General features: G+C 49.9%; 1 protein-coding gene across 1 annotated transcript in view; it reads left to right on the forward strand.

Moving 5' to 3' along the window:
* Positions 1-21,890: 21,890 nt before the first annotated feature.
* The window catches only part of PLXNC1 (plexin C1), a 165,392-nt gene continuing 163,624 nt past the window's right edge, over positions 21,891-23,658 (forward strand). Inside the window, exon 1 of the mRNA XM_058673854.1 lies at positions 21,891-23,386. Coding sequence (XP_058529837.1) covers positions 22,316-23,386 — 1,071 coding nt within the window. The 5' untranslated portion in view covers positions 21,891-22,315. The remainder of the gene's footprint in view (positions 23,387-23,658) is intronic.

The following is a 23,658-nucleotide window of genomic DNA, read 5'->3' on the forward strand; positions in this document are numbered from 1 at the left end:
GTATTTAATGACGCAAGGAACTTACTTAATGCACACACCCCCCTTGGAATTGATATATCCAGTGGTGCTACACGGTAATGGAAAAACACAGCTTACTTGGTATGTGTGCACAGATGTGGTAGCACCATGCGTCCTGCCTATAAAACAAGCAAAACCAGACTTGAGCTCCCTGTTGGAATGCAAAGAAAGCCAAGGCTGGGTTTAGTGATGGGATCACACAGGAGCCAGCAGCAGCAGAGATCAGAGCCAGCTGACTCCGAACTCCTTGTCCTTGTCAGATTTGACCCAGCCCTGAGCAATGATGGGCATGGCGGGGGCAGGGGGTGGGAGGGTGCAGGCTGTGCTTCCCCAACACCTTGGCCACGTCTGAGATAGGATCCTTTTCTATCAGACTAGTACACAGCCCCAGTACTTGACTATACCAGGTGTCAGTACCCTGGCTAGCATGGAGGGAGCCAGAATGAGCAAACGAGAATTTGGGAAGCACCTGTCTGTCTCCCCTCATTCTAATGGGACGTCCTGCTCCTGCTTATGTTCAGATCGCATTCTTTGGAGTCTTCCTCATGACTTCCTCCTAACAGGACCTCTGTCCATTGCACAGCTCCATAGGATGACCTCATACATGACATGATATGCATGCTTTATTGGCAACGAGGCATGAACTTTATTTGCAGATGACCCAAGCCAGGCTGCTTCTTCCCTGTGTCAGTTTCCACATTCATTTGTCTGGGCTTTCTGATTAAGCATATGTTGAATGAAGGGTTGTCAGCCTTGGCTGTTTATCTGAATTTGTGGTACTTTTTTTCTTTAAAAGCACAGTCTGGGGGCAGATGTCGGGGCACAGCTGATGAAGCAGCTGTGTGGGGCACCCACATACTCTGTTGGAGCTTGGCTAGAGTCCTGGAGTCTGAGCCAGCTTCTTGAGGCAGACGAGTGCCCAGGAGTTGAATGCTAGCCCGCCGCTGTCCCCATGTGGGAGGCTTGTACAGAGCTCCTTCTGACTTCAGCCTGGCGCAACCCTGGATGTTGTGGGCATTTGGAAAATGAACTAGCAAGTAAAAATGTATTCTCTATATCTGTTTCTCTCTCTCTTTCATCCCTGCCTTTCAGAGGAATAAATAGAGCTTTCAAACATTACACAGTCCAGTTTCCATTCTTTGAGAATCAGAGGTTGGGCCTGGTATCTGCATTTTTCAGAATTCCCACAGATCATCCCAGCACTGAGATCCGGAACTCACGGAACACTGAAGCAGGAATGGAAAGACCCCTCATACTAGGGTTCCTGACCTTTCTCCCACACACCAGCGTCCGCAAACTGGTTTCCTAAGCTGGCAAATGGAGAGAGATGGGGCATGCCCTACTTTTTCTGTGTATTAAACCTGGGAGTTGGTGAGAAAAGATCCGGAAAAGCGACCTGCATGTTTATGGTAGCAGGGAACAGGTGGGCAGGAGGCAGGCCCCACCTGCAGACAGGCCTGAGCTTCAGTCACTGGGTGACATTTTCACACAGACTGCTATGGTCTGCTTGCCTCCATCACACCATGCTAAAAATGGAATGAGAGTGGGTGGAGCTCAAAATATTTTAACACAAGTGTAATCATGTGGGCTGCTCAGCTTCCACGTAGCTAGGTAATTCTGGACAAATGGAAGCCGGCTGCTTGCAGTTATATTTGCTTTCCAAAATAACCCCAGAGATTTCCCTCCCAGGAATTTGCAGACCTTCATTGCAGTTTTATCTGTTTTGAGAGACCTGGAGGCCAAGGGACGAGCAAGCCCCAGGTGTGAATCAGGAGGCTGCAGTACACAACCTTATATACTCCTATCGCGGAGCCAGCCCTCGTGATAAGCACCTGGCTATTGGGTGTGGGAACATTTTCAGTTGGGAAACTGAAGGCAGGAAAGGTATTCCCTGACTCAGTTTCAAGCAACACATGCATGGGTATGTGCACACACACACACATACACACACACATACACAATTACATGTACTGAATTAGGCTACTATTGAGCCCCATCTACCTGCAAATTACAGACCTAAACAAACACTCCAAGACACCACCAAGACTTTGTTTTGAGATCTCTGGTTTTATCTCTCTGACAGATGCTTCATTTGTGTCCATTACGCGTGTCCATCGAGTGCATTGTAAACTGGCTGAAGCAGAAGAAATGCAGTAAGAACCATGGTTTTGCAAAGAATCAATAAGGACACGGAGGTAAGGAAACGGAGTTTTTCTTTTTTTATCATTTTGTTTTTAAAGATTTATTTATTGAAAGACAAAGAGATAGAGAAACAGAGAACTTCCACCTGCTTCTTCACTCCCCAAATGACCAAGTGACCAGGGGTGGACCAGATTAAAACCTGGAACCAGGACCTTCTTCCAAGTGCCCCACATGGGTGCAGGGGATCCAAACACTGGGGCTATTTTCAGCTGCTTTCCCAGGTGCATTAGCAAGGAGCTGGGTCAGAAATGGAGCAGCCAGGACTTGAGCTGGCATCCATGTAGGATGGCAGTGTCACAGGCAGCAGCTTAAACCAGTGCACTACAATGTCTGCCCCAGGAAGATGAGCTTTGATAACTCTGATAGATCATAAACTTCTTATGTGGAAATTAAATTTTGGCCTCTCGGTCATTCTCAAACTTGAGCTCCTAATACAATTACTATCTGAAATGAATACAAGAATCCCATCCCAGAACTAGAAGTCTAGGTGCTATTAAGTGGGGTAGAGCAACCACATTTCGAACAAGGTGTTTAAAAGCACTGTCTAGGGGGGTTAAGTGCTGCGTGTGGTGCCAGTAACCCATGTTGGGGCACCAGTTCAAATCCCAGCAGCTCCACGTTTGACCCACCACCCTGCTAATGTACCCCAGCAAAGCAGCAGAGGATAATCCAAGTACTTGAGTCCCTGTTCCCCTCGTAGGAAGCTTATGTAGAATTCCTGGCTCCTGGCTCTGGCCTAGCTCAGCCTCAGCTCTTGCAGCCAATTGGAGAGTAAACTAGCAGCGGCTGGAAAATCTATCTTGTCCTCTCTCTCTCATACCACCCTCCCTCCCTGTCACTTTGCCTTTCAAATACAGAAAATGTATCTTTAAAACAAAAGTAAAATCCAGAGGACTGTCCTAAGAAATCGGCACCTGCAGAAAGTTGCACAAAGACAGCAGAGTGTAATTGGTGAACCATGAAAACATTTGATTTCCACCTGGGGCCCCTCTGGAATTCCTCATGAGAAAGACACTGCCCGGAAGGAATCCCAGCAAACATTTCTTTATCTTCCTGATCAGCCAGAAGTTGGGTACCATTGAAGTGTGTTAGATCTTTCGACCTGCACCAGGCTGCCCAGTACAGTTGTGCTGGTGGAGCACTGCACAACTGTACCACAACTGAAATAGTACCACTCAGCGTGAACACAATTCATCTGCGAGTTTGTTAGGACAGTTTTCTGGAAGATGGCAATAAAGTCTTTTATTCTAACAAATCTGTCAGTGATGATGATTCTTCCAACAGAAGCCAGCAAAGTGGAAGAAGGTGTGAGGATGCCCTTTCATACAGGAGTACAGGAGTATTGTAGCATAGTCCGCATTCCTTTTTACTGCTCCCTTCCCTCATCATCACTGGCTTGAGGAGCAGTTCTTGTGCTTGGGAGAGTTAAGGACCAGCTGGGCTTGCTGGGTCCTGGCTCCCCTGCACTTCCTGCGGGTGTTCTCCACTGTGTTCTGAGAGCCTCTGTAACAGAAGAGGGGTGAGAGCAGCCTGGTGTGTCCCAAGCACCAGGCTTCCAGAGCCTGCCTTCAGGTGTCCGCGGTGCAAGAGTCTGGGGCCCGCCTTACTCTGTGAGTCTGAAGTGTGAGAATGTGCATGAACGCATTTAAGGAAGTCTCCCGTGTGTTTATGACAGGAGAGAGCCGGGGGCCCTGACCTAGAGCCCTGGGGTTCAGGCACTCCGTGGCATTTCCACGGAGGCTCTCTCAGTCTGCAGGCCACTTTCTCCTGTGGGATCAGGAAATCTCTCCTCCTCTTTCTCTTTGTGCTGCCCCCAGCAGTCCTGAGAGCTCTGTGCCAGGATTTCCTTTTTTTTATGTTTTCCTTTTTCCCATACTGGACTTTACAAAACTCCTGTGGCTGTTCTATTTTGCCCCGAATGTGTGGACCTGCCCAGGGATTCCAGGATGTTGTTGATTTTCCCATACCCTGAAGTTTGGCCATGGACCTCCTGCCTTCCAGGAAGTCTCAAAGACCAAGTGTTTCTTAGTAGAAGGGCAGTGGGCTTGGAAATGCTGCCTTTCCTCTACTCAGGGGTCACAGCCCATCCAGCTTCAGCCCAATCAATCTGAGGAAGGACTTGCGAGGCAGGGCTGATCTGAAATTCTCTCAAGGGAAGAGGCTGTAATGTCACAGAGGAATCTATTGGGGTAGTTTCCCTTTTCTAAGGGTGGCGTGCTTTCAAAGGCAAGTGTCTTACAGACCAGAGGAATGCCCTGCTGGCTAGACGTGAGCTTGTCTGTAGATGTGTGTTGGTCCTGTCTACTTACGGCAGGTGCCCATTTGCTTGCCACAGGTACACATCCATTCCCCATGCATGAACGTGTGGCCAGGCACCTTGCTGGGAGAGGAAGGGATCGGTGAGCAGGCATAGTCACTGCCTTCCTGCAGTGGACAGCCTGGCAGTGCCCACAGTCACTGGCCAGGTAAGCCAGCACTGTGTAATCACACAGGCAGGTGGCTGTTTCTAAAGGGAAGCAGTGCTGTGCTGAAGGAGAGGAGGAGATGGAGGGAGCTCCTTTAGTCAGGGAGGGAGGGAAGACATGCCTGAGCAGGGCTTCTCTGCTGAGACTGCAGGACGAGAAGGTAGCCAGCCACACACGGAATTGCAGAAGCTTATTTCGCACAGCCAAAGCCGTCCAGCAAGGCTGTAAATGGGAAACTTCACAATGTAGGTTCTACCCTCTTTCCACCCAAAGCCAAAAGCTTCTGTTTATCCCAGTGCCTTTGTGGTTCCCGCAAATAATGTCAGACCCTCATGCAACACCCAACCTGGCCGGCAGGATCACTGAGTCCCACACACCACCAGGTGCCGGCTAGAGCGTGAGTGCCCATTCACTGCACCCTCACAGTCAGCCCCACTGGACGGAAATGCTTCTGGTTCTCCTTCTCACAGGCCAGGAAGCTAAACAGGAGAGCATGCAGTGCAGGGCGCTGTGGTGATCAGCAGGAGTGTTTTATGCAACAGTAGCTCGTGGGGCATTTTCAGATTTCTGGCAGCCTTGATTTTGTTCCTTTCTGGCTTTTGCACGGTGATGGGGAGCCTCGCTGTTAGACTCTCTCCTGCTGTATAATTTGCAGATTTCAAAAGCTCCTGCTTTGCAGCCATTGTTCACATAATTAGGGAATGGCAGTTAGCCGAACGCTTCTGCCAGGTCTATAGATAAAGCATTTGTTGCATCTTCCCTCGCCAGCAACAAGCGTTTGAAGTCTATCCTGTTCAGCAAATGTTTGTTGAGAAGCCACTCATTGCTCGGGACGACACTGCAGCTGCCAAGAATAGCTCCAGAAATCCAAAATCAAGGGAAAGAATACCCTGTGGCTATGATCACAGATTTTGTGCTCTGCAAATGATTGGGTGAAAATCAGATCTAGAAGCAAAAAGCAACTACCCAGAAATTGTGTTTTGTACTCAGCTCATTTGTTTTTCTTCTTGTTAAGATGTACTTATTTTCATTGGAAAGGCAGATTTACAGAAAGAAGGAAAGACAGAGATCTGTCTGCAATGACCAGAGCTGAGCCAGTTGGCTGGAGCTGAGCTGATCCAAAGCCAGGAGCCAGGAGTCTCTTCCAGGTCTCCCACACGGATGCAGGGTCCCAAGGCTTTGGGCTGCTACTCGATTGCTTTCCAAAATAACAAACAGGAAAGTGATTGGGAAGTGGAGCAGCTGGGTCACAAACTGGTACCCATATTAGATCCTGGCGTGTGAGAGGGAAGGATTTAGTCACCGAGTCATTGTGTCAGGCCCACTTTTTGCTATTTAAGTAACACGTGTGTGTGATTGATCAGGAATTTTTGTCCATGAACAAACACCAACTCAATATTCTGGACAGCATTGCCCCCACAAATATGATCTTTCTGAGATTTTTTTTTTTAATTTCCAAATGACGTGGTTTGTTCCTAATTCCCTACCGTTTTGATGTAGAATTTTCTATTGTAGGATAGATTTCTGCATTAAAAAAAATCACAAATCTTTGAAGGCACATCTAATCAACTAAGCGGTAATTATTGAAGGAGAATGGGTGCCTGGAGTGCTGAATGCTAAGTCAAAAAGGAACTTAACTTTCTCAACAATGAAACACTTTCCCAACACTTCCCCTTGTGTCCCTCTTGGTGAGTAAACAGCAAGGGGCAACTAACACCACACCCTGAGGCAACTGGCCCAGTCCATTATGATTACAACTTTTGCTTATTTCATTTTTATTTATTTATTTTCATTTTACTTGAAAACCAGCAAACAAGTGGGAGAGAGAAAGAGAGGGAGAGAAGGAAGGAGAGAGGGAGAGATAGAAAGAGAGAAAAGAAGAAAGAAAATCTTCTAACCTCTGGTTCACTCCCCAAATTTTTGCAACAGCCATGACTAAGCCAGACCAAAGTCTGCAGCTGGGAACTCAATCTGGGGCTTCCATGTGGGTGGCATGCAGCAATTCCTCTGAACCAACATGTGCTCCAGTGCAAACTGAGAACACGTCAGATAGGGGCTGCAGGCGGTCCAAGCAGTATGTTAATCATGGTACCAGATACCTGCCCCTGTTTTTTACAACATGGAAATTTACGAGGGTTCCTCATTCACATACATGTACTTTTTTTTTACTTGAAAGGGAGAGTGGCAGAAAGGAAGAGAAGGATCTTTGATGCCCTGCTTTACTCTTCAAATGGTCTCAACACTAAAGAGCAATGTCATGCAATGAGCAAACAGCTCTTCTAGGCAGAGTTTCAATTTCCTCTTCCTGAATCATTTCCTATCTCTGAGATCTCCTCATCTGGTAAAGCATTCAACAGCTACTAAGTCAGCAGAAACACAGTAACGCAGCGTTAACCACAGTCCAAGGAAAGTTGGCAGCCGTGTACTTCATAACTGTCTCTCCCACCAGCAGCCTCATGGGGTTCCTGCTCTCCTCTTGCTGTTGAATTTAGCTAAGGACAAGTCAGGGTGCATCAAAAATTGCATGGAAAAGGGAATTAGAAAGAAGGTAATGTTGGTGTCAAGAAGAAAAAAAAAATCTTGAAATGCTCATGGGTACTTTCCTAAGGGACAGAAAAATTGTGGTATAATTACAGAGGGAAAAAAAGATAAGAAATGACATTCCAGACCCTGTGCCCATCTGTCAAGCAAACATATGCTGACCCTGGTCCTCAGCATGGTCACCGTGTGGCATGGGGTCCCCAGAACAGCAGTTTTAGACTTGGGCCTATGAACTTGGATGACCAAAGAAAATTACAGCTTTATTTTCTCTGACCTCTTTATCATTTATAGCTGTGAACAAATGTAGGCAGCCAAGCTAGGATGATATTTGTAGCACCTGTGACTTTGTCACTGCGAGAAATCCCAGATCTTTTCAAATCACATGACAGTTGTTGCTGATGTCTCAGAGTCTACTTCTTACTACCTCAGATCAGGTTTAAATATGACAGGTGCTGCCACATCTTGTCACTTACACTGCTATTAGAGATGTATGTTATTATGCATCTTGGAAAATTCCCTTGTAGCTGCATTTCAACATAGTTGGCTTCCTTTGTAATCCTATGTATTTTTACATTATTTATGTGTTTGTTTTATTCGAAAGGCAGAGAAGTAGAGACAGAGACTTCCCACTTGCTGATTCCCTTCCTAAATGCCAGCAACAGCCGGGATTGGGTCAGGCTGGCCCCAAGTCTCCCATATGAACAGCAGGAACTCCAGGACTTGACCTATCATCTGTTACCTCCCAGGAGGCACACTGGTAGAAATCTAGGAGGCTGGCAGTGTGGCATAGCCAGTTAAGCCACCACCTGCAGTGCCAGCATCCTAGATTCCCTGCTCTACTTCTGATCCACCTCCCTGCTCTTACATCGGGTAAAGTGGTGGAGGATGGCACCATAGCCCATGTGAGAGACCCAGAAGACTATCTGAGCTCATGACTTCTGCCTGGCACAGACTCAGGGTGTTGCAACCCTTTGAGGAATGAGCCAGCAGATGGAAGATCTCTTTGTCTCTCCCTCCTCTCATAATATAACTTTGCCTTTCAAATAAACAAATAAATCTTTAAAAAAAAAAAGGTGGGGGGCGGAGGTGGAACATAAACCCAGGCACTTTGATATGGGATTCTGGTATCCCAAGCAATGGTATCTTTCCTGTGTCTAATACCCATCATCCCTCCTATTTTACACATTATGAAACATATTGGAATGAGTGCCTAGATTTCATCAGGTTGTCAAAAGGCCCAAAGCCTGCACCCCCCAAATGTTCAGTACCCCTTAGGAAACTCTCAGGTCTGCTCTCCCACATCCCTAGCTATCAGGTATTGTCCCCCTGCAAAACATAGGCTCCATGTAGCCATGGGCCTATAAAATCATCCACTCAGTGCATTTCCACGTGGCTTAGTTGTCTCATTTCCAGTGACACACAGTCACAGAGACTTGGGCTGTAGAACAGTTGTGAACTATGGAATCGTTTGATCTTCAGTGGCTGGGTAAAACTGCATCAGCGTTTAGCCGCTCAGGAGCGGACTAGCTAAGTTATGAATTCACAAGTTCCCCTTTGCTCCCCGGTTTCCTCTTTGGCTGTTTACCCACCCGGTGGTTCTTTAGCTCCTGGGTTACAGGTGCACTGCAAGATAGTCAGGGCACCCAGAAGAAATGACATTCAAATCTGACAATCCTCCTACATCACTGAGAAGCTGGGAGGGACAGAGAGGGAAAGTGTTGATTAAATTAAGATTTGAATGACCTGTGAGTTTTAATTACCATTCCATCCTAGTCCCAACTCCTGGCTCTCCTTCTCACCACTGCATTCCTTGTGCTTATCTGATGCTATTTTGTATTGTTAGTTATCTTCCCTGTGCATACTTTCCTCCCTCAGAACGTGCGTTAGCTTTCTTTGTGTTGCCCTGGTGCTTGGCAGACAATAGACTCTTCATAAATAGGTGTGGTTGAATGCAATGAGCATCTGCTGTGTGAGTTCGGAGGACCTTCACGCTGGAAGAAGCCCCAGGAAACGTGATCATTTTCTATCTTGTATTTGTTTACGCCATAGGCATCCCATGAGTACCAAACTTCTGTGCCAGGCATTGTGCTAGACATGTGAGTCAAAGACAGGTGGAGTAGATCCACTTCTTTTGAAGAGTTCTGGAACCTTGAGCACACCAGACAAATACAGATGGCAATAGAGTGACTGAGAGCAAATGAAGGGCTTTGAACTAGGTATGTTGGTGGTATCAAGGAAGGCCTGGTTAGTTCCACAGAGCGAGTGTCTGGAGAGATACTGGCGTAGGAACCCAAAGGCTGAGTAGAACTTACCCAATGGGAAGAGAAAGATGGAGACCTTCCTGCATCGCTGAGGGATCATTCTTGCCAAAGCAGAGCACAGAGCTCACTGCTGCCCCTGTCTCCCCCAGTTGCCTGCTAAGAGAACCTTTGTCACCAATCTTGTGGTGATCCCATGGAAGGTAAGCTCCTTCCTCAGACCCTGGCACACAACCCACTCCCAGCCATTCGTTTTCTTCACTAGTACCTGGTGTTAGGTAGGGATGTGGCCACTTTCCAGTCAGTGAAATCGAAGCCGATGTCTGCTCAGTGACTTGCATTTGGCCATGAAGAGACAGAGTCCTGCTAGGAGAAAGCTGGCCTTTCCTTCTTGTCTTGAAAACTAATATTATGTCTGCAGCTGTGGCAGCTATCTTGTGACAGCAGAAAGATAATAAGAGCCTGGGGGGTTCTTGGAGAGTAACACGGAGGCGCAGCCAACACTGGCAACTGGACTCCTAGTGCAGGAAAAAAATTAACTCCTTCTTGTCTATGCCATAAGGGTTCTTTTGCCTTACCATTAAACATGTCACCATTGACTCACACAACTTTTCAGAGTGAATAATCTCCCCAGTGGATAGCTCTAGAGTGAGAGCTGAGACCTAGAGCATCGGGGGTAGATTATTCCCAGCCTGTGCGATCTCACGACTTGCCAGTCATTTTGAGGAGTCCCCATAGAAGCACCTTGCAGAATGTAACTCCTTCCTTTCTTGTTTAAATGTTCCCTTTCATACGAAGAAAGGGAGGAAGCTCTTCTCTCTGACCCCATGTGTCATTCTCTAGACCCCAAAGTGATGCCAAAGCCCTGAAGGTCATAAACCTTTGGTTTAAGTATACTTTTGTGTCCCTGTTCTTTGAGTGTCAAATTAGCGAAAAGTGTGTTTCATTTCCTTTTCTTTGTGTCACTCCACGGCAGTCTAGCATCAACACCTTCTTTGACAGGGATCCAGATAGCCACAAGAGCCTCCAGATTTCAAGTTTGCTGCTCACAGACAGCTCCTCTCCAGCTAACTTAGCACAGAGCCCAGATACACATGAACAAAAGCAATGAGAGTATCCTGTTGCTAAGACAGGCAAGCAGGGACCTTGTATATCACGCTAAGAAGTGTAAGCTCTCTCCTGTAAGCCAGACTGTCTCAGTAAGGGAGTCAGAAAGGTGACCTATCAGAGCAGATGATCAGCTTTGCAGAGGCCATGATCTGTGTCTTAGGCACATCTGTTTCCTCACCTCCCCCGTTCTGGCATCCCGAGTTGTGTTTATACTGAACAACTGTGTTGAGGATAAACTCAGAGACACCACACACACATCCACAGCAGGGATTTGTCAAAAGATGTGACAAGGAGTAACAACATCCCACCCCCAAGTAAATCTGATTTCAACAAGACATAAAGCATGTTCTCTAAGTTACAGGCTGCCATTGCTATAGACAGGAGCAAATTCTTGAAAAAGAAGCAATCTCCCTCATGATTCGGATGAAGGTACCTTATCAGTTTGGACCAAAATAGTTACAGATGAGAATTTGATTTGGGAGTGTTTTATAGAGATTATTTGGTGGTGTTTTAAAGAGTGTTCATTTTATTGCTTGGTGCTAGGGCCGACTGTAATTTCATGCTGCATTTGCAGGCCTGCAGGCAGATACCTTAATTATTATGGATGCCAGAGAGAAAGAGGAGTGCTCACCAAGACTTTATTAATCGATGACATACTTCCAACTTTCAGGAACAGGTGCTAATGAGGGGTGAAGTCTTGTTAACCACGGGACCCTGCAACTCCCCTCAGGTAGCATGGCTTTTAAAAATGTATTTAATAAAAATAATGTATCAAGTACCTTTTCTATCCACTAGAGGGACTCCTAGCGTACCTAAAAGCTTGAGTTTTTCCTGTGGGTAAGTTCAGAGCTTGCTTGACAGGTGGATCTCCAGTCCACAGGTTCTCAGAAGGGAACATTGTTTCTATGTGTCAAACAGAGGACAGTGTATCAGTCCAGGTCTCCAAGATGAATATATGGCTCACATCCTCCCTGGACTTAGAAGCAATCCACAGGGCACTTAGAGAAAGTTTCTACTGTAAACAGAAGTTTTCTACCAGCAAAAAGCGGGTTGTTATTTGTCCAAATCCTTGCATATTAAAAAAAAAGCAAAATTTTTAATCTGTGCCCTTTCTGTTTTAAAGAGCTTCATTATAAATACCTGTTCAACACATGTGTGATCTTTTTGCTCAGTGGAATTGTTAAAGTATTATTGGCATGCAGTTGATAATTATTATAATTATTATAAGCTTTGTCTAGCATAATTACAGTATAAAGCTCTTCACACAGTTATTTCCAAGCAAAGTCTGAAAGGTGCTGTAAATGAACAAATAATCCAAATGCAGAATGCTCTGTCTTGCATCCTGGGGTGGCTCCTCCATGTCGTCGAGGATATATTTTTGTGATTAGGCACAGGATTTTCTCCTTTTCTACTCTCTGTCTCTGCGGAGAACATCACCAGTTGGTCAACATGTATTGGTGCAGTTGTCGAGTGAAGGCATTGTGGCTGGAGCTTTGGGGACGTCCAAGAATGACACCTGTCCCTAAGAGGCTTCTGGTATGATTCAGCCGATATTTATTCCACATGGCTGTACAAGGCCCACTAAGCTGCCAAGCATTGAGACGTGGATACCTGAGAACTGACTCCGAGGCCTGGCACGGTGGCCTAGCAGCTAAAGTCCTCACCTCAAAAGTGCCAGGATCCCATATGGGCACCGGTTCTAATCCCGGAAGCCCCACTTCCCATCCAGCTCCCTGCTTGTGGCCTGGGAAAGCAGTAGAGGACGGCCCAAAGCCTTAGGACCCTGCACCCACGTGGGAGACCTGGAAAGAAGTTCCTGGTTCCTGGCTTCAGATTGGTGTAGTACTGGCCGTTGTGGTCACTTGGGGAGTGAATCATTGGAGAGATCTTCATCTTTGTCTCTCCTCTGTGTATATCTGACTTTGCAATAAAAAAAAAAAAAACAAATAAAAAAGAAGAAGAAGAAGAAGAAGAAGAACTGACTCCCATAGAAGATCCCGAGTGGTTGCAAGGCGAAGATTTCACTCCTAGGCTATCGATTAGACAGGCATGCTACTGCTACAATGGAACCTGGCATGAAGGGAGGAGTCACTCAGTACCATTTTAGAATAAGTAAATATATACTTGCTGTGCCACAGGGCCCTTATCTAGCTCTCGTGGAACGTGGTGTGGGGCTAACAGTTGGTTTCTATATTTTTTTAAAGGAGGTTTTAGTTTGATAGGGAGCTTCTAACACCATTTCAAGCAAGACTGCAAAGAGAAGTGGTTTTCAAATTGGGCCTTGATGGATGAATAAGTGTTTGCCAAGTAGAGAAGAGGGGATGATGTTTTAAACAAAAAGGATAGCAAATAGAGGAGCATGGAAACCTGAAAAGGCCTTGTTTTGTTTAACAAAATAGGAATCTCCCACTGTAAGACCCTGTATGTAGAAGTTTCTTAATGCCTGCTTGTGGTCTTTAACAATAATAATAGTAAGGTCCCAGTGAGAAGTGTAAGTGCTGTACAAATCTGAAGCCAGAGGGCTTATCTGGGCTAGGGGGTCAGTCCATGGTCAATGTTTTTGGACTTTGGTCTAGGATGCTGTAGACTCCCCATGCCAGTTGGAGTGTGTGCCAGCAGCCTGTTGCTGTGAGCTGCTGGTTCATCTATGCAAGTCTGTGTAGCACCCAAGGCCCAGGCTAGTGCTGTGCTGGGTTCATTGTCCTCGGTGTACCTCCTCTGTTTGTGGCTCCCTTCTCTCGCCACACCTCCATGCTCTTGGCCGCCCCCTCTGCAGGCCCCTGTGTTGGGGGTTCCTCCAGGACTGCAGCTTCCTCAGCTACTGATTTGTGTTTCTGGTTTATTTTAGTGTGGTCACTCTCATTCATATATAACCCTCCCATGTTTAATATTCTCCCATTCTTAATCAAAGGATCTCATGATCCTCATGTTTTTAATAACACAGAGCCTATTCATAGAAGCTGAGAGTCTAACTGAAAAGATAGGATGGGGATCTAAACAAAGATAAATAATAGCCTCACTATTAGCATTCTCAGCTTTGTATTATGTCTGTGACCCCTAATCTAATTTCACACACACACACACACACACACACACACACCCTTACAGTCACAGCATCCCTGGGGTACACACAAAATGGGTAGCAAAGAGTGTTTGGTAATAGAGCTTTCATCATGCTTGTCCTCTAATTGGCCTATTCTTACAGTCTGACTCTTAAATATCCTTAAAGCAGTGTACCTTACACTTTAATATTTCTAAAATAAGCACTCTGCTGCTGCACAAAAGGAGTATTCTCAAACACAAGGACATCTTTGCCATCTGCCTCCCTGCCCACTCCGTCTATCGGCTTGCAGTAGTTAAGACTGCTTGATTTTCTTTATCTCATTCTCACCTCTTTATGTTACTCGGACTCTGCTGCTGTCCCAGAACTCACTGCCTCTCTCTGAAACCCTCCTATTCCTTCTTCTTGCGGTTAGCTTGCTGTCCTATCCCTTAGACCATTTGGAAGCAATCAGATCTACATAGGTGTCTGATGTTTTCTTGACACTGAATGGCTTACACACTGACCACAGAGGTGGACTTGGATGTGGTTCTGGCAGTTTTTCTGGATACAGTAGTTCAACTGTTCCATCTAGTTCTGATGTATCAATATCTAGGCACACTCTTTTTAGAAAGATTCATGTGTCTGTGTATTTGAAAGAGTTTCAGAGAAAGAGATCTTTTATCCACTCCCCAAAGAGCCCCAAGAACCAGGTCTGGGCCAGGCTGAAGCCAGGAAGCAGGAACTCCATCCAGCTGTGCTACACAGACAGCAGAGGCCCAAGCACTTGAGCCATCATCGACTTCCTCCCCAGTCACATTAGCAGGAAGCTGAATGGGAAGCAGAGCAGCCAGGACTCAAATTGGCACCCAGATGAGATATTAGCATTGTACCCAGGCCAATGTCTCCCTGGCAAACTAATACAGTCAGCCAACATGGCATCAGAGCCCTGGTTGGATATTATACTCATCGTAATAACATCTGTTGAGTGTTTCCTGTGTGCTAGGCATTGTGCTGAAATCTTTACCAAATATTGTTATCTCATTTAATAGGCAAGAGTGTTCCTCACACACACACACACCCCTACATAATATAGATGCTAAACCTCATTAGAAACCAAGGCTACACTGTCCCTGAGTAGTGGCATTGGGTCTGTACCTGGGCCTCATCTGTACTACTCCTAGCTTGCTAGATTTCTTGTACAAAGGAAGCAGGCCTCTTTCCTTGGGTACAGCCAATCCCATGTCAGGGAGTATGGCTTGAAAGCAGAAATCAGGTTGGTGTTCACTTCCAACTGGCCCTGGCCAGGCGCCCTGGTGTAGACCTACGCCTTCACAGTGCCCTCCTCCCCCCCCCCCCCCCCCGGCCTCGCTATCGCTCAAACACTTAATACTATGCCACTCACTGGGCTCAGGTGGCTAGAGGTAATGTCATTGAAGCTGCAAGTAACAGGTGGTAGAGGTGGAGGGATTGAGAGTCCTGGGTTTGCAAACCACGCCTAGTTCACAGTTGGGAATGAGGCACATGGGAGCGCAAGTTAGGCAAAGGGGAAGTTCCAGTGGTCCTATCTCAGCCACAAAAGGGGGCCTAGAATCAACCCGGTTCTGCTTTTTGACCTCAGATCGTCTCTTGTCATCTGTTCACAAGAAATCCATGTGTCAACATGTCATCCCTTCCCCACCCCCCGGCCTATGTCCCTGACCAATCACTGACACTGGGCCACGCAACTTTGTCTATTGGACTATGCATCTAACTGTGCTTTCCTTCACAATTAGAGCTCCCGAGCATTCCAAATCTGTAGCTCTCATGGTGGGGGCACAAGAGCCTCTGGCAGTATAAATATTTAATCAGCATTAAGCACATCCGATAAAAGAGAGGAGTTGGGTTTCAAAGTAGCTGGTTCAGAGGGTGACAGTGCAGAAGTTGAAGCAAAGTAAAAAAAAAAAAAGCATCTCTGGAACTTAGGGCAGCTGTGGATTGGGTGGCACAGTTATCCAGAACATTCCATTTGTCTTTCCAGTATTAGTGTAGATGGGATGAGATGGGATGGGTTCTGGGGGGGGAGGAATGGTGGCAATTCCTTCATAATCCTGTTTTGCTGATAGTGGGAACAAATGGCATTTCTGTGCTTTATCAAAGGGATTGCTGGAGCACCCTGAAGGAGAGATGTCTAAAAAGGAAAAAAAAAAAAAAAGGCAGTGTGCTTGGTTTTTGTCTCTTGTTTGAAAATATGCTTCAGATGTTGAGCCGTGGTTTAGAGCTTAGAACCATCCCTGTCCCCTGCTTTCTTCTGAACACGCAGCTCCTAGTCATTCTGGTTCACTTTTAAAGCTCTTTAAGTTTTATGTTTTAACTCGGGGGAGGGTGAGAAAGTAATCCTACCCAGTTGCATTTCCATGTATTTGTTTTACCAGGTTGGATTTAGGGGAAGCAAGTGTGTGCAAAAAGGAATAAAAATGAAAAAGTACAGAGGTCTCTGCATTGCCAGCTTTAGAGGAACTAGCGTTTGGAAGGAGACAAACTGCATGGAGGCCAGTGTTTGGCCTCATAGTTAAGATGCTGCTTTGGATGGCTGTGCCCCTTGTTGGAGGGCTGGTTCCATCCTAGCATTCCACTGCCGACCCAGCTTCCTGCCACCACATTCCCGGGAGGCAGCAGAAACTGGTTTGACACTTGAGCCAGCCATGTGGGAGACCTGGATGGAATTCTGAGTTCCTGCCTTCAGCCCAGCCCAGCTCTGGCTACTGTGGGCATTTAGGGAAGTAAATCAATAGGTGGAAGTTCACTCTCCCCCTCTCAAATGGGAGAGAAATAAGCATTAAACACAGACAGACATGCACAATCAGTTGAGACACACACAGTCAATTGGGGTCACTTCTGGACCCAAGCTTGGAGATAGGTTGGCTGGAACCCTGTGAACAAATGCAGGAATAAAGGTGGGATAGAAGCAGACCAGTCAAGAATTGCACTGTTAGAGCTGGTGAGGAGTGCGGGGAGGGAAGTGGCAACTGAACCCACAGCAGGCTGTGGCTGGTGCTGTGGTTGTGACAGGACAGTCTGCAGCACCTCTGACCTTGAAGAGGGGACATGGCCATGGCCAGAATACAGATGTGCAGCATAGGAGCTGCAGGAGCAAACATTGGAACTTCACCCTCGCTGTCTACCGTGCCTCTCCTGATGAATCCAAGAAGCCAAAGAGCAGTGGGGACGTTCACCAGCATCGAACTCATGGGTATAGAAGAGTGGTAAATTGGGGAAGAAGAAACAGCAAGAAAGGATGGGAAAGAGAGCAGAATGGAGTAAAGGGGTGGGGTGGGGATTTCTCAGACATAACCTGCTCTACAAATACATCTTTCTCAGATCTCAAGTGAAGAGCTTTATTTTAAAAAGACACAGAGAACAGAGGTAGAAAGGTGACGTAAACGCTCGGTCTTCCTCAGTTTGGCCTTGGCGGATTCTGTGCCCGAGGCTAAGAGTGGCTAAGAGATGCTGTTGGGGCCGCAGTACCACTACCTGTCCTGGCCGTAGTGGGCTTGCCCTCAGTCAGGCCCACATGCAGAGCCAGCTGCAAGCCTGTTGCCTCCTGCCCGCTGAGGTGAGCATATTTTCTACAACATGACGAGAGCATCTGAAGGAGCCTGGCAAGACAGGGCCAAGCCACTTGTCAAAAAGCCGAGAGACAACTTTGTGGGCACAGCGCCTCTTCCCACTGGAGACCGGAGACTGTGGAAGCACAAGTGGAGTTATCTCTGTGTTGTTTATCTTATCATCTGCTATTCATTTTGAGAGTTGTTATTCCCACGAAGGCCCCATTTCTGGCAGCTCTTCTCTTTGAGTGGTGTTATGCCAAGCTGTTTATCAGGGGACTGAACCAAGGATTGCTGAACAGGGAACCTCAGAGATGTGATGGCAGAGCAGAGATGTGGGCAATGATGCCGCAGGCAAGAGTGATCAGCATTTTGTGTCTAATCCTCCTCCATGCCCTTTTGGCTCCTTATCTCAAAGGAACGACCGGATACACACGAGCAAGGACACACTCGACTCTGGTGAGCATCAGGGGGAAAGTTTGTTTTGTAAGAGACTGCTCAAGTTCCAGAGGTACTCCCCAGTCTGGAGCAGTAACTAACGGATGAGTTTGCACACTTCATGCAGGATGAACTCCAGCAGGTCTAGAAAAGCCATCCTGATGGCTGCTCAGTTACCTGGAAATGCTCTCAGATTCCTAACCACCAGGAGTTTTGGTAGACGTTTGAGGCAAGCCCCTCGACACTGTGGTTCATTGTTAGAGTGCCAGGGTGGATGTGGTAGCTCTGAGTCTCTTAAGCATGCGGGACATGTTGCCTTCTTTCTACACACAATGCCCAATGCCATGTCCATCCGTAACGCTGAGCCAAGGCCCTTATTTAGCTTAAAGAAAACCGTCAAACCTTGAAGAAAGAGTTGCTTTCTAATAGGCCTCCCATCTACAATCATTAATGAAATGACCATTAAACCATACTGGCCTGTTTTGGGGGGGGTTATGGGGGACCTCAAAAGCCACTGATTGCAGGCATGCCTCCTGAGTGTTCATCACATCACCCCGAGGCGTGGGGCCGCAGTTACCAGGCCCAAGAGTGTGCGGTTCTCATCTCGGGCTGTGCTGGTGGCAGGGAAATGGAGGCACTGCTGCCTGCAGCCACATCTTCACTGTCCTGTGCGTGCCTGACTTTTCACAGTGATGGAACTGTGTTCACTTCATCTCTCAGCACCAAATGGATTAAACAGCAGTCCCCATCATCAGCTCTCAGCCACCTAGTCGTCACCAGACCAGACAAGAGACGAGTGCGTTGCTTTTTGCCCTGCCAGTCACCCAGAGGAGCTGGGAGATTTGATAAGGGCCTCTGTTTGGAAGACCACATAGATACCAGCAGAGCCATGCAGAGGCGGGCGCAAGGGACCGTCTGAAATCTCAGAGGCGAGGCCAGCCCTGGACCTCTTCCACAAGCTGGTTCCCCCATTCTGCCCAGTTCCCCCATTCTGCCCATGCGGTTTTTGCTACACAGATGAGGCCTATACAGAAATGTGCTGATCACCTATACTGATATGCTTAGTTGATTTTAATCTAGGCCAGCCCAGCAGTCAGTCCTACAGATGACCACTGTCAGACTGAAAAAGAAAAAAAAAAAAAAAAGAAGTCAAAAAAGTGAAGCCCTGGTCATAACCATCTTGTGACTGTGACCAATGGCCCACTGCACAGTTGTCGATGCCTGCAGCCTCAGCAGGAAACCACTGACTCTGTGAAGTGGTGTCCAGCAGCAACGAATCAGGTGGTGGATGACCCGGTGAACCCAGATGCCCTTCGGTGCCTGAGGGAGGGGATACTTCCTCCTTAAGACTCGCCCATCTCGTGAACATCACAGATAAACCACCCGCCCGAACTGCCTGTTTCTAGGAAAGCAAGCCAGCCTGGAGAAGAAGTCGGCACCATCATCTCATCAGGAGTTCTGAAATGCAGCACCCTAAGTGACATCATGGGCTTGGCCACTTGGAGCAGGAAGCCTGGTCACCCACAGAGCTGGCGTCCTCGGGTCAGAGCATGCTGTGCGAGAGAAGGAGAGCCAAAATGGCCCAACTCACAAGCCTCAGTGTTGAGATTTCAGTCACTCGCATTCCTCACACTTCTCAAATGTGAATTTGCATCCTGAAGGTGGAGCTTTAGTACGCGAGAAAAATGGGAAGGGGTAAACACGCTGGTACAAAATGGGGCAGACTCGGCACAGAATGCATTTATAGGCTTCCGACTCGCCTACGTGTTTCATACCCAAAAGTAAGCACAAATTCCGATTTCTCTCGCCGTGGGAGCCTGCATACGATTAAACAGGAGGAAAAAGAAGCTTATTGGTGACAGCGCGGCTCCATGGGAAGGCAGGAAACCGTAGCCATCAAAACCACTTCACACTTCTTGCTGCTAGTGTATTTAGATGTATTTTTCTTTTCTTTCTCTTTTTTTCCCCCCAAAACGAGGCAGCAATGAATTGAGCAATGATCAAAATGCCGCACCACAGAGTCTGTTTAATCCAAATAGCTCCCAGGTTGGCCTGGACTGATTGTACCGACTCTACAGGACTCAGAGAAATGACTTGGTTACCAGTGAAGTAAAACTATCTTGGCAATGGAATGGAACTCTTGCTTCTCTGCACATAACAACACAGCCACAGCCGGCTGGGGGAAGCCAGCCACCACCCTGGTGCTCCTCCTCCTTCACAGAGGAAAACGATTGTGATATAGTGATAGAGTGCTTAAATCCCTACCATGCCACACAGGGGTCCGGGAGCTTTAGCAGAGGGTTTTTAGATTCTTATTGCTGCTCTTTCTAGCAGCACACAGATTCTTAAGCCATCCCAGGCAGCTAGGGAACGGGGGAAGTAAGTCTGATTATTTTGGAGCCAATCAAGCATCCGATTTGTTTAGCTAGGGTTGCCTGCCCGGTCCTCTGCTTCCTCCACTCCCCTCACTGCCACTGCAGCCACCCTGAACACAGCAGAGGGGGCGACCTTGCAGCTCACAGGAAAGCGTTGGCTGCCTACTGGCAGACAAAGATAATGTTATCCAATTTCAAACGAGGAGCTCATGAATAGCAAGATGACCACTCTGAATTCAGCGGCTGAGAGCCACTGCTGGAATGACATGATCCTTTAGCTGCGTCTGGGGAGCTGAGACCTGCACTTGGCTGCCTCCTGACTGCCCTCAACCCTCCTTGCTTTAAGCTGTCTAGAGTGTCCGCCTTATCCCTGGGCACCAGAGAGAACTTGGAGCACTGCTCCAGTTGTTGAAAGTTGGCCCTGCTTGCTCCTCCTGCAGTGGGCGACACTCAACCCAAACAGAAACAATCTGCAGCAGGGAACCCCGGAAGGAAGGAAATAAGAAGGAGGTGGCCAGCCACCCTCCCTGGGGCCATTGGCTTGGTAATAGCCCAGGAAGGACCTGAGGTGGTTTCCTAAGGATCTGGAAGGGTCGCAGGGGCTTCCTGCAATCAGTCACACTGTAAGGTGCTGTCAGGGCCACCAGCTACCTCCCAGCCCTGGGGGGGGTGCCTCTTCTGGGAATGCCTACTCTCTTGAAGTTCTTGGGGGCCCTGGAGATTTCCCAACCGAGATGCGGCCCCTGAGTGAGGGGCTCCAAAGAAAAGCCGTGGGAAGGGATGAGATGGTAGGAGGGTCTCCAGGGAAGTAGGGGTACCCGGCTGTAGGGTGACAGGGCTGTGTGGGGTGGGGCTGGGCACAGCTGGGCATATGTGACTATGGAATTTGGGGAACTTTTCAGTCTTGAGTGGAGACTTGACTCCTGAGGCACTGCTGCAATGGCCACAGGTGGCACTGGATTCCAGCCACACGCCCAAGAAGCCTGGAGGTGGGAATCTGAACTGTGCTGTCTGCCAGTGAGCTCCTCCTCAGCTTCCTCATCCATGATGGTTCTCGACTACTAAGGAGAGCTGACAATAACAGACCCTAATTAAATCGGTTGTTATGAGTATTAAATGAGTCTTAATCCATGCGGTGAGAGAACAGCAGTCGGCGCATAGTAAATGCTCAGTAAAGGGATAGCCGGGATCAGGAAGGTTAGCTGATGAGTGGAACTTTCTTAGCGCTGCATTGGAGAGCCTGGACTCCGTTGCCAAGGGAGATGACAGAACCTTTGCAAAGATGGGCGCGCTCGGGCTCCGGGGATCTTCTAGAATCAGAGCGTGGCGCCTGCCTTATGCCTCACCTTGCGCCCCTGACCGCCGGGCCAGCCACTGCGGGTCACAGGGGAGCGTGCGGCCCAGGCGCGTCTCCCCACCCGCGCCATCACACACCTGTCAGCCGCCTTCGCAAGCCTCCTCGTGGCGGGAGCCCTGGACCTCCATGGTTACCCCTCGGCCCTTGGCCCTGCGGGGTCCGTGCTGCCCCCCTACCCCGCGCGGGTAGCTGTCATCCTCTTAAACCCGGGCGTTCGAGCAGCCCAGCGTACAGGCGGAGCGCGGGAAGCGGCCCCGTGCGCCTCCTGCGCGCCCCGGGAACCCCGGGCAAGCCAAGGGACGATGGTGGCGGCCGTGGCGGCCGTGGCAGGCGGCGCAGCTTTGTTAGGCACAGATGAAAGAGGCCACCTACACAGTAACCCAAATTACGAGACCTCCCTCCTCCCTATCGCACCGAATCAAGAGGGGAGGGGAGATGGGCGTGGAGGGAGGGAGGGCGGGCGATGGAGGGCGGAGGAGGAAGAGGATGAGGAAGGGGCCAGTTGCATCCCACTTTCACAATGGGAAAGTGAGACGCTCAAGCGCACCCAAGCTCTCCAGCCCTCCCCGCCTGCCGCGCTCCCCTCCGCCCGTCCCCTCCCTTCCCCTCCGCGCCTCCCCGCGAGCGCAGGCGTTGCACAGAGGAACTCTTCGGCGAAGGAGGACGAGGAGGAAGCGGCGCCGGAGCGCGCAGGGCTTGCCGCCGCCGCCGCACAGGCTGCCGGAGCGAGCCCGCCGCGCGCCGCCCTGCCAGCTCTCCTTCCCCGGCGAGCCGCGGGGATGGGGCGGCCGCGGGAGCCCGAGCGCGCGCAGGAGCCGCCGCCGCCGCCGCTGCCTGCGTCTCGGTTTCCGCGCGCTTGAACCGCCGCCGCCGCTGCCGCCGCCGCCGCCGTGCACCCTACCCCGGGGCGGCCCCCGCAGCCTCATGGAGGTCTCTCGGAGGAAGGCACCGCCGCCGCCTCCGCGCCCCCCGCGCCCCGCCGCGCCGCTGCCCCTGCTCGCCTATCTGCTGGCGCTGGCGGCGCCCGCCCCGGGCGCGGGCGAGCCCGTGTGGCGCTCGGAGCAAACCATCGGAGCCATCGCGGCGAGCCGGGCGGACGGCGTGTTCGTAGCGAGCGGCAGCTGCCTGGACCAGCTGGACTACAGCCTGCAGCACCAGCTCTCGCGTCTGTACCGGGACCAGGCGGGCAACTGCACGGAGCCCGTCTCGCTGGCGCCCCCCGCACGGCCCCGGCCCGGGAGCAGCTTCAGTAAGCTGCTGTTGCCCTACCGCGAGGGGGCAGCCGACCCCGGGGGGCTGCTGCTCACTGGCTGGACCTTCGACCGCGGCGCCTGCGAGGTGCGACCGCTGGGCAACCTGAGCCGCAGCTCGCTGCGCAACGGCACCGAGGTGGTATCGTGCCACCCGCAAGGCTCGACGGCAGGCGTCGTCTACCGTGCCGGCCACAGGAACCGTTGGTACCTGGCCGTGGCTGCCACCTACGTCCTGCCGGAGCCCGAGACCGCGAGCCGCTGCAACCCCGCAGCGTCCGACCGCGACACGGCCATCGCGCTCAAGGACACGGAGGGGCGCAGCCTGGCCACTGAGGAGCTGGGCCGCCTCAAGCTGCGCGAGGGCGCGGGCAGCCTGCACTTCGTGGACGCCTTCCTTTGGAACGGCAGCGTCTACTTCCCTTACTATCCATACAACTACACGAGCGGCGCGGCCACCGGCTGGCCCAGCATGGCGCGCATCGCGCAGAGCGCCGAGGTGCAGTTCCAGGGCCAGGCGGCACTGGACTGCGGCCACGGCCACCCCGACGGCCGCCGCCTGCTCCTCTCCTCCAGCCTGGTGGAGGCCCTGGACGTGTGGGCGGGCGTTTTCAGTGCGGCCACCGGAGAGGGCCAGGAGAGGCGCTCCCCCGCCACCACGGCGCTCTGCCTCTTCAGGATGAGTGAGATCCAGGCGCGCGCCAAGAGCTGCAGCTGGGACTTCCAGACCAGCGAGCACAACTGCGTGAGTCCCGGGCTCGGGGCACCAGGGGCAGCAGTGTCATGGGGGGAGGGGTGGCAGGGGGAAGACCCACTTGCTGTAGGCTGGGGCTCGGGTTCGGGTTCACCCTGCCCGGGTGGTTCCCAGAGAGCATTCCTCTTCTTCCCCCCTCCCCCACCGACCTCTGGCCACTCCAGTCCTCGGCCTGAGGTCCCCAAAAGGAGAGAGTACAAAAAAGGAGGGGGACTAGTGGGTTGGAGTTGGACTCAAAACTCCGGTGGCTGTATCCCACCTCA

The sequence above is a fragment of the Ochotona princeps genome, chromosome 15 (assembly GCF_030435755.1).
Source record: "Ochotona princeps isolate mOchPri1 chromosome 15, mOchPri1.hap1, whole genome shotgun sequence".
Taxonomy (NCBI): domain Eukaryota; kingdom Metazoa; phylum Chordata; class Mammalia; order Lagomorpha; family Ochotonidae; genus Ochotona; species Ochotona princeps.